At 42.7% G+C, this 11833-nt stretch overlaps 1 protein-coding gene across 1 annotated transcript in view; it reads left to right on the top strand.

Moving 5' to 3' along the window:
• The first annotated feature begins 3462 nt into the window (after nt 1-3462).
• The window catches only part of SH3PXD2A (SH3 and PX domains 2A), a 32474-nt gene continuing 24103 nt past the window's right edge, over nt 3463-11833 (top strand). Inside the window, exons 1-2 of the mRNA XM_009577550.1 lie at nt 3463-3585; nt 7291-7405. Of these exons, the coding sequence (XP_009575845.1) occupies nt 3463-3585; nt 7291-7405 (238 nt within the window). The remainder of the gene's footprint in view (nt 3586-7290; nt 7406-11833) is intronic.

Raw genomic sequence — 11833 nt, 5'->3', positions numbered from 1 at the left:
ATGTGATGTGAAACCAATCCAAGCAAGCTAAATGTTTAAGCCAGAATCTGAGACGCACTTTGGGACTCTGTATCGAGCACTTATGTACACACCTAGTCAGCTGCTTTTGGTCCTGGAAAAACCTGTGTGGCAGCAATAACTAGGATATTTATTCACATGTAGCGAGTGGGCCCACTGTGCCAGCCTGCTCTGCAACCATAGGAACTGGAGTACAGCAGCAGCTGAGAATTCTCTATCTACCAACACCACAAGATTAGTAGTAGAGGTGGAGCAAGAAGAAAGACTGAAAAGATTAGGATAGCAAATCCGTAACCATATAGACTTGAAACAACTAGTTACCTTAATAGCCAGTCATTGGAGGAAAGAACTCTATTCTCCCCCTCATACGTTACAGCACCCAAACTCTGGGGTTCATTTCTATTTTCCTTGAACTCAGTAACACCTAAAGCAATGCAAGGAATGTAATTCCCTGTGCTGCTGCTGAGTCCTAAGCATTTGCAGTTACTATCAAATATTGGTGGAGAACAGCAAACTCTGGTCTCAGCTCTTGGCCTTTTGTTCCAATTTTTAGCTCCATAAGGCACAGTGCTGGTCTGTTAATAGCCAAAAAATAGTATCAACAGAGTCCAGCCTTCCAGAATTCCCTACCTCCTGCTCCTCATCTTTTCCCTAACCTCAGGAACACTTCTCAAGCGTTTTTTCCGTCACCAAATTGAGCAAAACCTGCTGTACTCTGATAAGAACAAAACTCAGCTTTCAGACCCTCCCTAAGGAGGAAAAAAAAAGTGTTTCCAGGGGCACTCCATGTGTGCTTTGGGTTGTCAGGGTTCCTAAGTGATGCTCTTAAGATCAGGTTCCTATTATTTAGTTGAACGCTGTAAATTCTAGTAAACTTTAGTTGAATGCTGGAACAAGGCACAGGAGTGTGCAGCCTCCCTTCCTTCTTTAATGTGTTCTCTCTTCACTGAATAATAAAACCATTACTCTGGTTTAAATATTGAGGGTAGCTTGCTGGGCACAATGTAGCCTGTGGCTGTGTGACTGCTGTTGAACAGCAGTCAGGTGTGTGGTTTCTAAGGTATGTCCTGTCAGGTGTTGTGACATATTTGGTACCAGAAGCAAAATGTTTGCTTATTACGTTTCGAATCTTAATTATTTTCTTTGAGAAGAGAAGCTCATGTTCCTTTTTTTTTTTTTTTTTAAAAAAAAAAGGCAGAGTTTCTGTGTTTGTAATTCTTCATTCAGCTTTTAATGCTATGATAGAAAACCTGTTTCATAACCCATATAGAAGCTCTAATTTCCCATGCCGGGCTACCAGGAAAGGAGTGACAGGCGTGATCCTTTTTCCTCTTTTTCTCTCACGTGAGAAACCTAAAAACTCTGCCCCATCACACTGCTGTGGGGCTCTTGAGGTATTTCATCAGCAAATTCAAAAACCTCTTGGAGTTAAAAAACTTGGGGTGGTGGGTTTTACTCCTGAATTCCTAAAGCAGTACTCGGTACCTAGAGTGCAACCACAGTAGTTGCAAGCAAGATAACAACCTTCACTCTTGACTGTGAGAGCAGTCGAGTACAGACATTTGGGGTTGCAACACTTTGCAAAATGAGGCTCCTGTGGGAAGTGGGGGTTGCCCACGCGTATCATGCTCCTAGCGTGTAGCTCTAGGATGTGAATTGGCTGGAAGGGTCATGACACATGGTTGAGCTGGAATCCTAATGTGTGGCCCAGTCTGCTTTGGGTATGGCACATACAGGGCTGTGAACCGGTGCTGTGGATCTTAATTGTGTTCAAGTAGGATGTCTGCCACAAGCACATCTTTCTTCCTTGAGCATGTCTTTGTTTGAGCCCCACTTCCATCTTTAAAATAAGACAAACATTGCTTCGTGGTTGAGTGGTGGCTGCAGTGAAGTCTGCAGTGCACGCAGGCTGGGAAAAATTATGTGTTTAAAGATGAAAGCTGCCTTTAATATTTCACCAACTTTAATAATTCATCCTGAGGATGACAGCTTTATTCTGCTGTGCAGTGACTCACACACAGACTTCTGTACCCCAAACTATAGTCAGCTCCGTGCTAGAAAGACCTCTTGCATATATCTCCATATTTAAAAGAAAGATGCCTCTTCTGTGAATCGTAAAGACAAAATGCTTAGAAATCGGACACTGGCCTTCATACGAATTCAATGCTTTCAACCCAGCGCCTTTGCCAAGTGTGTGGGACTGAAGGAGCCTTTTACAGAGAGCAGAGCCAGCATGTACAGTGATCATGTCTAACAGTGTACAGATACTGCAGTGAATTTTTAGGAAGTGGGTGTGAGAACATGCTTACTTCAGAAAATCCCTCTTGCAAAATGCTACTTCTGGTGCCTTTTTATTTCTGCTTCTGCTTATTCTTTGGAGGTCTGTCTGAGGCAATTACGACTGACTTCCCTATGTGTATCAAATATGCATGTGTGGGAAGAGCTTTAGAAGGTTGGAAAAAGCAAGCACCTTCATCTGCACAGCAATACTCTTACCTTAGCTGTTTTTTAATGAAGCAGATCACATCTCTGAAGGAAAGTAATCAGCTGTTGGCACAAAAAGGTCTGTGTGCCAGATCTGGAAGTGACCTGATTCCATCTAGTACGGCTTTGTAGGACAATTTAAGTTGTTGGATCAAAAAAACCCTCAAGAGAGAGTTCCAAGGCAGAAGGACTTAAAAGGGAGCAGCTCTCTGAAGCCCAAAGAGCGCATGTCAAATGTACCAGACTGCTAGTTGAGCAGGCTTTTTCCAAGACTCTTGAACTGGAGTGTTGTTTAAGTATTTGTTTAGAAGAATGTGTAGTCCACTCATGCAGGAGAGATTCCCATTCCCTTTTACAGTTGCTATCCTTCTTGTTTACTTTAGTTAAGCTCATAAATTGATAATCGAAGTCTACAGAGAAATTAGTAGCTGAGGGGAGAATTAGAAACGAATGTTCAGCATGATCCTGCAATTTTTTTTTTTTTAAAAGTGATTTGTAGCATCTTATGATTAGGCAGACTTCAACAGCAATAGCTAATTTTCCTGTTGGTGTGGAGAAAGGGACAATATTGAAGCATGGATGGGTGAAGACACATGTAAACATAAGCAAAACTTGCATAAAAGATAGTTCTTTAACTATTTTCTAGTAGTTTCCTATGGTGTGGGTTGTGGATAACACTTGCTTAATTCTTTTGCTTTTTCTAAAGCCTTTTGGGGAGAGGACTAGGAGTACAATTAAAAGCAAGAACATGATTTTTAGAATCAAAGTATTTTTGTCATTTATTCACTCTCCAGTGTGACCAATCTATTTTGCAGTCATCTTGCTGTGTGTATGTATGCGTGGCAAGTGGAACCTTTCATCTCTCGGTAACTGTTGTAGCTCGATGCTGAAAATGCCTGAGAGTTATCAGAGCCTAGATGGACTCTGAGTGTAGAGACATCTTGGCTATTGCAACTAGGGATGCTGACAGATGCCAACCAAAGGGTCAACATATGTGGCAGAAAATTGCAATCCTACCTTAAAAATTCATATTCTTGGATTAGTATTAAGGCAGGATTTGGAGTAATCCAGCAAAGCTCAAGCTGAGCTTGGTCTGGGCGCAGTGGCTACAACTCCCTGTGTGCCTCCTGTGAGGCTCAAACTCCCTTTGAATCCTCATCAGGGATGAGGCCTGATGAGTCTCAGTCTAGACACCCATGCCACATCAGCTTTGGAGTTGCATTTTGATGCCTGAGAGATAGGGGTATCTGTAAGGGTTAACTCAAGATGTAAAACACTGCCTAATTTTTACAGATGGTGTGAGTGCAAGAGCGAACCTCAGACTGGCTTGGCAGTGCACAGAGATAACTTTACATAATTCCCTGCAGATGTTGCTGCAGAATGGTTTTAATAATGAATTGTGAAGTCGAGCTCAACTCCAGCATAGAGGGAGAACTCAAAATAAATGCAATGTTTTGTTCTGTGTTTCAAAAGCAAGTTTTCTAACAACATTTCTGTCATGCTCTGGGTTGGGTAAGATGGCAGGGGAGGGGACAAGAGACAGTTTGCACCATTATTGCCCTGACTTTCTGCAAATAAAGGCCAATCCGGCTAATTTGTGTGCAAACCATGAACCTGGGGGGGGTGGGGGTTGGGAAGGGGTGGTGGGACCAAATGGCAGCTGCCCAATTGCTTCTAATGAGGAGATGGTGCAGAGCAAGTACTTTATGATCAACTGGGAAGAGTTCTGCAGTTTGTGGCTGTCATGCACGGACTGCGTTGTGGAACTTGTCTTTGCTTCAGCCATTTTCTGCTAGGAGTCTGTCAATTCTTGCACTATGCTGTAATTTCCTTTCTGTAGGGTTATAGCTTAGATGTGCCATCATAATTCAGATTTTTGCCTCATAAGGAGTGAGCTGCCTCTGCAATGTCTGCTCGGCCACTCCTAGACTTGTACGTCTTGCTTGTGAGCATCCGTTTCTGACTTCTCTGCTACCAGGGGGTGCCGCTGGAAGTTTCTCAGGCTTCTCAGTTGTTCAGTCTAAGTAAAACACAATTTTTTCTGTGGACATGCTATTCTAATGACCTGCATGAAAGCCTTACTTTTGTCCTTCTGAAAAGCAAGCTTGAAATGAGAGAAGAGAATTTTAGAGCCAGGGCTGGTTTTCTCTGAACCTGGACAGACGCTGCTGATTTCTTAGTAGTTGCGGAGGTTTCTTGTTCATTTGCCTTTGGACATAGCTTATAAAGGAAATCTTTAGAAAGAAATTATAACTTTCATGAGCTCTATGGCAATTAGGAGCTTTAATCCTAGTGATGGCTTGAAAAATCAAAGCAGCTTAAAACCTCACTTAGACTGTTGCATGCTCTGCACGTTGCAATGGATTTGGTTGAGTTAGTTGATTGTAGCCTACCTCAAATGTGACTTGACCTCCAACTGGTATGGGGGAGCCTGTTCATAAGATCAGTGGAGTCGTGAGGTCTCCCTGCCGAGGCCTTTCAGGGGCTAGGAATGGCAGTAGGGAGGCATAGTGATATGGGGGAGGCATGTGTATGCATGCCCAGGCATGGGGGTGAGGGGCTGTCTTTTAGCAGGGAGCCCTGTTTAGATGGATGGAGGCTCAGCTACTCTACGGCCCCAAACACAAGACCTTAACTCAGCTCCGAGGCCACGATGCAGCTCAGTGAGCCAAACCAGAGGAGCCGTATTGCGAAATGGGCTTGCACACAGCGTCAAGGCTGTGTGATCCAGCCCTCCAAAGACGGTTTTACCATGGTTTGAATTTGGCCCAAGCACACATTTTAAGTGTAGGCAAGTCCTTTTTGTGCAATTGTGTTTAATTTCTTTCTGAGGAAGAGTTTACATAAATTATTCCAATCTAATTGATATCAGCTGAAAGCTAGCTTCTGACATTTTGTGCCTAATTATAAGTGTATGTTAAACTGTGTTTGCTACCCATGTCGATACGTTACTAGTAAAATAAGGAACAACCATGAAGATGTGTTTTTGAAACGGTCTGGCAGGTCCTGCGTGTTCGCTGCTGTGGGCTTCGTGGCAGGAGAATCCACCTCCTGCTGAGGAGGAATAACTAAATTTAAACTTTCCAACCATGAGCCTTGTGAAGCAAAGTTTCCAAACCTCTGCTGGGCCAGAAAATGGAAAGCCATGTCTGAGTTTTGAGAATAAATAAATAGAGCTACCTAGCAGCTGTGCGGTGGCGAGTGAGGGGTTTGTTGTTTGGGGCACATTGTCTGCCTGCTGCAGGCCCCAGGGAGAAAAACGAGGGTTTGTAACCACTGTCCTCTGGTAAAATCTTCTGTGACAGCATTTGGAACAAACTTTGGGAACTTTGGGTGACTTTTAGCATGAACACTTGAGCATTGTTTCAGTTGGTTTCTTTTTTTTTTTATTATTTTCTTTAAAGAAAAGTTGTGTGTTGCATGGCGGCAGAGCCCAGTGAAGACTCCCTTCCCCTTGCTGGGCCCAGGGCTGCGGCCTCCTGGCTGTGGGAGGACTGCGTGGCCATCACACAAGTCCGGGCTTTGCCTCACCATAAATCAACTAGTTTTTGTGCCCTGTCTATTTACAAACCAAGTTGGCTTGTCCCTGCCTTTGCTCATTGCAGGCAGACTTGGAAGTCTCCCGTGAAATTTGTTGGTTTTATGACAGCCATTAAAGTCTGTAAACTGTTTTGAGGTGCATGTACAGAAATAGGTGTTTTTTCCACTCCCTTTGGGGAGGCTGAAAGACTGGTGTTGAACAATAGTTTGCATTGTCCTGACAAAGGAACTTGCATTTTTGGAGGAGACTGGGAGATTGTAGAAAACGAGAAATCGTTTACCTGCTTGGCTTTTTTGTTGTCCGAATCTTAACCCTGACCTTACCTGAATGGAGCAGAATCTAAGTTGGGCTCATATCTGAGAGCAACAAGCTCTTGAGTCTACATCAAAACCAGTGGAGAATTCAATAAATCAATGTAGCCAAGCAAGAAAAGAGGCAAGAATAGTTACGGTTGGGATGCATTTAACCTGAAGATGGCTCACCTATAATTTTATTCATCCATCCATGGATGTGACCTAAAGGTTATATCCATATAGTTGGTGAATACTTAACATCTTTGTAGATAGTGGTAGAAACTTGGATGTTCAAGTGGGAAGGCAAATAACTGATGCTTATGGCCTGAAGTCAAATTTCAGTTAGCTTTTCTCTCTTATTTCTGTTGTGTGCAGTACTTTCCAGCTTCCCGGGGCATTGAATTCAGGTCATGTTTGTTAAATGCCGGCTGTCATGACAAGTGCTCTAGAAGCACTTATTGTTTTGTATCCTGTTCTGAAATCTGTGTCCTTCTACTAAAGTCTTTCCTATTTCCATCTTTTGACTTCTGTGATACCTCATATTAGGATTTGGGCAATGTTTGTGCTACTTCCCATAAGTTTACATACAGGTATATACACATACAAGGTGTTTTGATACTGTAGATGTACATGTTGCAAGACTTGCTTTGAGAAAATGAATTGAAGAATTCAAATCAGAGTTGTCATGGATAGACTTCAGGTTTCTTAAAATAAACTGTTGTTTTCTCCATTGCAACCTTTCTTGCATGAGGCCTGCCTGCACACTTGTTTACCACTGTGAGAGTATCTGATAGAAATGGTATAATAGGACTGAACACTCTCTCCTTCTAGGAGGCTGCAGAATAACTCAAACTTGCACTGAAGCTGCTGACTCTGGGCCGCCTTCTCAGTAGCATCTTGCTATTCTTGTTCCTCTTAATGTTGACTGAGCAACTTCTTTTGCTTCTTTTTGTAGGTTGGTGGTTTGTAAGCACAGCAGAGGAGCAGGGCTGGGTCCCTGCTACGTACCTGGAATCCCAAAATGGAACCAGAGATGACTCTGACATCAACACATCCAAACTTGGGGAAGGTATGGAAAGCTTTCTGATATCAAGGGGAAACTCATATTCACTTGCTTTATGCTTTTCCCCCCATAGGAAAACTTTGAAAACTCTTGCTGCCACTTGTGGCTGTTAATCCAGTGCAGTAACCTCTTCTCCCATCTTGTATCAGTAAATAAATTGTTGCAGAAGAAAATGGAGTGAAGTACAATGCCCGTAATCCCTTTGTGACCAGCTTGGGCTGTCAGTGTGACAAAAGGTTCAAAAGCTGAAATGATGCTCATTTTAATACCCTTAAAAAGCATACAAAAAACTTATGTGCAAGTCCAAGCAGTATGTTCTGGTAGAGGTCTTGGACTCTCATGTCCGTGGAAGGAGAGAACTTGCATGGCTTGTTTGCAGAAATTATACAAGTGAGAGCTTTTAATTGGAAGAAGATGCTTGTTAGAGCCACAGGTCATTAAAAGGAGTGAGATTTAACTTTAATGGTTGCTCCTCATTACAATTTGCTTCTCATTACAATTTTTTTTTTTAATTAATCCTTGAAACTAGTTTCACTGCTGTTTGCTGTGGTCTATGATTGTGTGGAAAGGTAATTTTATTTGGTGTGGTCTCATTCTGTTAAAACTGAGATGCCATTTGTCATGTATATGTATTTAGCTGCACTGTTTTTTGGCTAAAGATGCTTAATTCAGGTTCCAGAAATGGAATAGTACAACCTCACATGTTCCTCTGTTCCATTATGAAAGACTAACCACATCTTAATGGACTTCTCATGTAGCAACTGTGTACAAAGGACACTTTTATTATGATTTGCTCCATTCTAATGAATCTCTTGCTAAATTTCTAGGTGCTCTTGATGTGACACTTATGTAAAACGTATGTGAAAACTCAGCTGACCTTTCCTTAGCACAGGCAGGAGGCTTAGAGATGTGTTGGGGTGACCATCTGTCCATTAAGATAGTACACTGGCAAAACATAACTTTGTGCTGGGCCCCAAGGGTGACATCTGTGGCTTATTGAAATCTTTGGCGTTGTAACTCATTTTTCCCTGCTCAAAGCTACCCATATCCTGGGTCACTTAGGGTTTAGAGACAGACTGGATGTAGACTGGTAGGCTGGGAACCAGCCTGGTATGATGCAACATCTTAGCGGATGCAAAGGCAGTTAGTAAAGTGTCCCTGTTAGTAAAGAACAAAAACTTACTGCTCTTTTCTAAAAGAGTTGAAGAATGCTTTGTCTGTTGGTCTGTAACTTCCTCCCTTTTCCTGACCCTTAAATATGGTGCATGCTTGACAGCCTTACTCCTTAAACTGCTTTCACTTCAAGCTCTCCTCTGCCTTTCATGTTGCCCTTGAGAGTGCACTCTGCACAGGGCTGTTGCCACACAGCAGTCTTTCCTGGGTAATGGAAAATCAATCAAATGTTCCTTATCTTTTTCCTCTCGGTCCCCTTTAATCCATTACACTGCTCTCCTCAGCTATGGTTAGCAGTCATGCTCCCTGCCTTACTCCAAATCCAGATATGCTGAAACCTGAGACTGTTCTTCCCTTTCTGTTCAGTTCCATCTCAGTGACAAATCTAATTGCATTACCTCTGCAGCTGCTTTGATGTGCCCCAGCTTTCGCTTGCTTTTCAGTAAATTTGTTTTATGTTATTAACCACATAAGCTGAGATTACTTTTGTTTTTTGTTTTTCCCCCCTCCAGTTCTTTACTTGGGCTACTCTTCTCCTTATAGTTATTCCATCAGAGAGGAAAGAACAACTCAGATCCGCTCTCTTAAAGAAAAGTGTATAAAAGTGAACATACCTACACAGAAAACTTGCCAACTCTCTCTCAGTAGGCAGGAGAAAGAGGCTCCAATATAACTGAGGAGGAACGCACTTTAAGTGGATTAAGTGCCCTAGCCCCTGGATTTAGAGTTCACACAAGTTTCAGAGTGACTCGTGGAGATGTTGACTTCCTGCAACTGTGCAATCTGTGCTCTGCCTACTTTGAAAGGGTAGAAACACTAATGCAGGGAGTTTTCTGTATCAGCCTCTTGGCCCTCTCCATTTGCAGCGGGCCTGGAACAAGTCCACAAGCCAGGCAGATCCAGAGGTCTGCTCTGCTGTGGCAGGCCCTTGTAAAGATAAGGAGGTGCTGAATGCGACTTACTAATAATGCTGCCTCTATATAGCAGTAATATTTCCATGTGTCTCTGTTTAAATAGTCTGTTCCCTGAGAAAGACAACAGTATTTCCTCCCTGCGTCTGAGCCTGCACAACATCTTTTGTCAGGATGAGGGTAGACAGTCGACTGCTACCTGGGCCTGTGTTTAGACCAACACCATCTTACAAGGCTTGGAAAACATTCAGAAAGCAATCTAAAGAAACATTAGCAGCCAGAGGAGCTGTTAAAGTAAACATCTTAAAATGGTCTCTGGAAGGGTTTAGACACTTGTTGATAAATAACCTTTCTGGAGACTAACTGTGGCATGACCAACCAAGTCCAAGTCTGGGATCAAATGGCAAAATTCAGTACTGTTGAGGAGAAAAAAACCTGACTCAATACAAAAGCATCATTGTGATATAAAAGGGCTATCGCTGGGGATAGTCATATGTTGTGAGGAGGACACGGTGTGGTGCATCTATGTGACCCGCTGTGTTCAAGGGGTGCTCCTGGATGGCTGAATCCTCCAAACTCCCAGTGTGAGCAAGGAGCTGTGGGTGACTGCTCTGTGTTGACACCTGAAGCAAATTTCTACCCCTTCCACACTCCTCCTTCCTGCAAGCCTTTAAGTTCAACATCTTTCATTTCCTCCCTTCTTGTATAGAAACCTCCTAATGTAGCCAGCCTTACTGTGAATTTAGCTTTAGCTTCTCTCTCTGCTATAATCTGTATGTCTAGTGAGGTATCCTGTGTTGCCTCTTGTGTCCATGTGTATAACCAGCAGCCTAATGCCCTGTTGATTTGGAGAAATGCACCAGGTTAAACTAATTGGTAAGAAAAACACTACCAGTAAGGAGTGAAGACAGCTCATCTTTCTGTGCCACCATGGGCTTCCAAAAGGATCACTGATTTCCATTAGCCAAAAACATGGCAATCTATAAACTTGAAATCCAGCTCCTCTGAAAATTTTTGGTTCTTCTTTGACCCACATGGGATCAAAGGGGAAGTATAGAGTACCACAAACTAGATGTTGTGTCTGTTCAACACCACTCACCACACCTCCACTTAGGGTGACTAGGGAAGGTTTAGGCCTTAGAGCAAAGGAGAAATTGAGGAGAGTGAGCTGGGTGCAGAAGTCTGGTCTAAGCCCCTACCAGATACAAAGGGCAAAAAGGCAAAAGCCACTTTTTGGGGAAGTTACTAATTTTTTTACTTGTTCAGCTAATCATTCCCCAATCAAATAATTTTGCTGTGCCTGATTGTCTACAGAACATAGTTCTGGAAGACAGTGGTGTCTGCTCTCATAAGGGCATATTCCCCAAATGAGTGCACATAAGCAGAATTGTGTGATTATTAATGATGTGATATCAGAGTTTATGAACAGCTTCCCAGCATCACTAGCAAAACGGTGTTTGCATCCTAGCGATAGCTGAAGTGTAATATTTTTCATTGCTTTGTGGCAGCACCAAGCACCCTTGCAGTATTTGCCAGACTAGCGTGGAAGCCCTTGAATGGAAAGAGGGAAGTGTTCGTGTTTCTGTGCCAGTCCAATGGCTCCTGTGTCATTCACACTTTCACAAGCAGAAGGAACTGAGTACAGTTCTACGTACGCAATCCAGAAAACAAGTGGTGTCCTCTGTGCACAGCTGCTCTCACAATTCTGTTTCCATAGGTGTCTTGTCTTTGTTTATATTTTAAGCATAAATTATTGTTTCAGCGTGTCACTAATTCTCAGTTCTGGCTTGTTAGCTTCTTGAGCCTGCTCAATAATTGCAAGGTTAGGTTTTTCCTTATATTTGTAATCAGTATATTAAAAATTTGGATCATGAAAATTAGCTGTGGCAGCAATTGCAAGTCATGTTTTGCAAGCAAGGAGACATCAGGCACTTTTCACTTTGGTTCTGTTCCTGAGTGCTGCTGTTACAAGTGAACTCACATAAGAGAAGGTGAGGGGTTTTTTTCCTGGATTTTGTTTATAGTGTAATAATTTGCTTAGAGAGGGTTAGAGCCCTGTTGGGTTTGATGTCATATGCAATAGACCGAATTCTCCAAAGATCATGCAGTCTAACTAGGAGATGCAACAGCAATGATGTTGATCTGTCCTGCCACTGCAGCCTCCTTGGACAAGTTGTCTTCAGTTGTACAGCTTGTTTTGGGGTGTGTGTATGGTTTTGTTTGGTTTTTTTAAGGAAAGCCAATAGCAAGGGTGGCAATTTGTGACAGTTGTAGGTGGTTCATGTTGCTCAGGCTCAAGAAGCTAACTTGTTCCACTCTACTATATAAACTAAAACAAAGTGTCTGCATC

The sequence above is a fragment of the Fulmarus glacialis genome, unplaced genomic scaffold (assembly GCF_000690835.1).
Source record: "Fulmarus glacialis isolate BGI_N327 unplaced genomic scaffold, ASM69083v1 scaffold21605, whole genome shotgun sequence".
In the NCBI taxonomy this organism is placed as follows: Eukaryota; Metazoa; Chordata; class Aves; order Procellariiformes; family Procellariidae; genus Fulmarus; species Fulmarus glacialis.
Note: the sequence above shows the minus strand (reverse complement) of the source record. Positions and strands in the feature narration are given on the sequence as shown.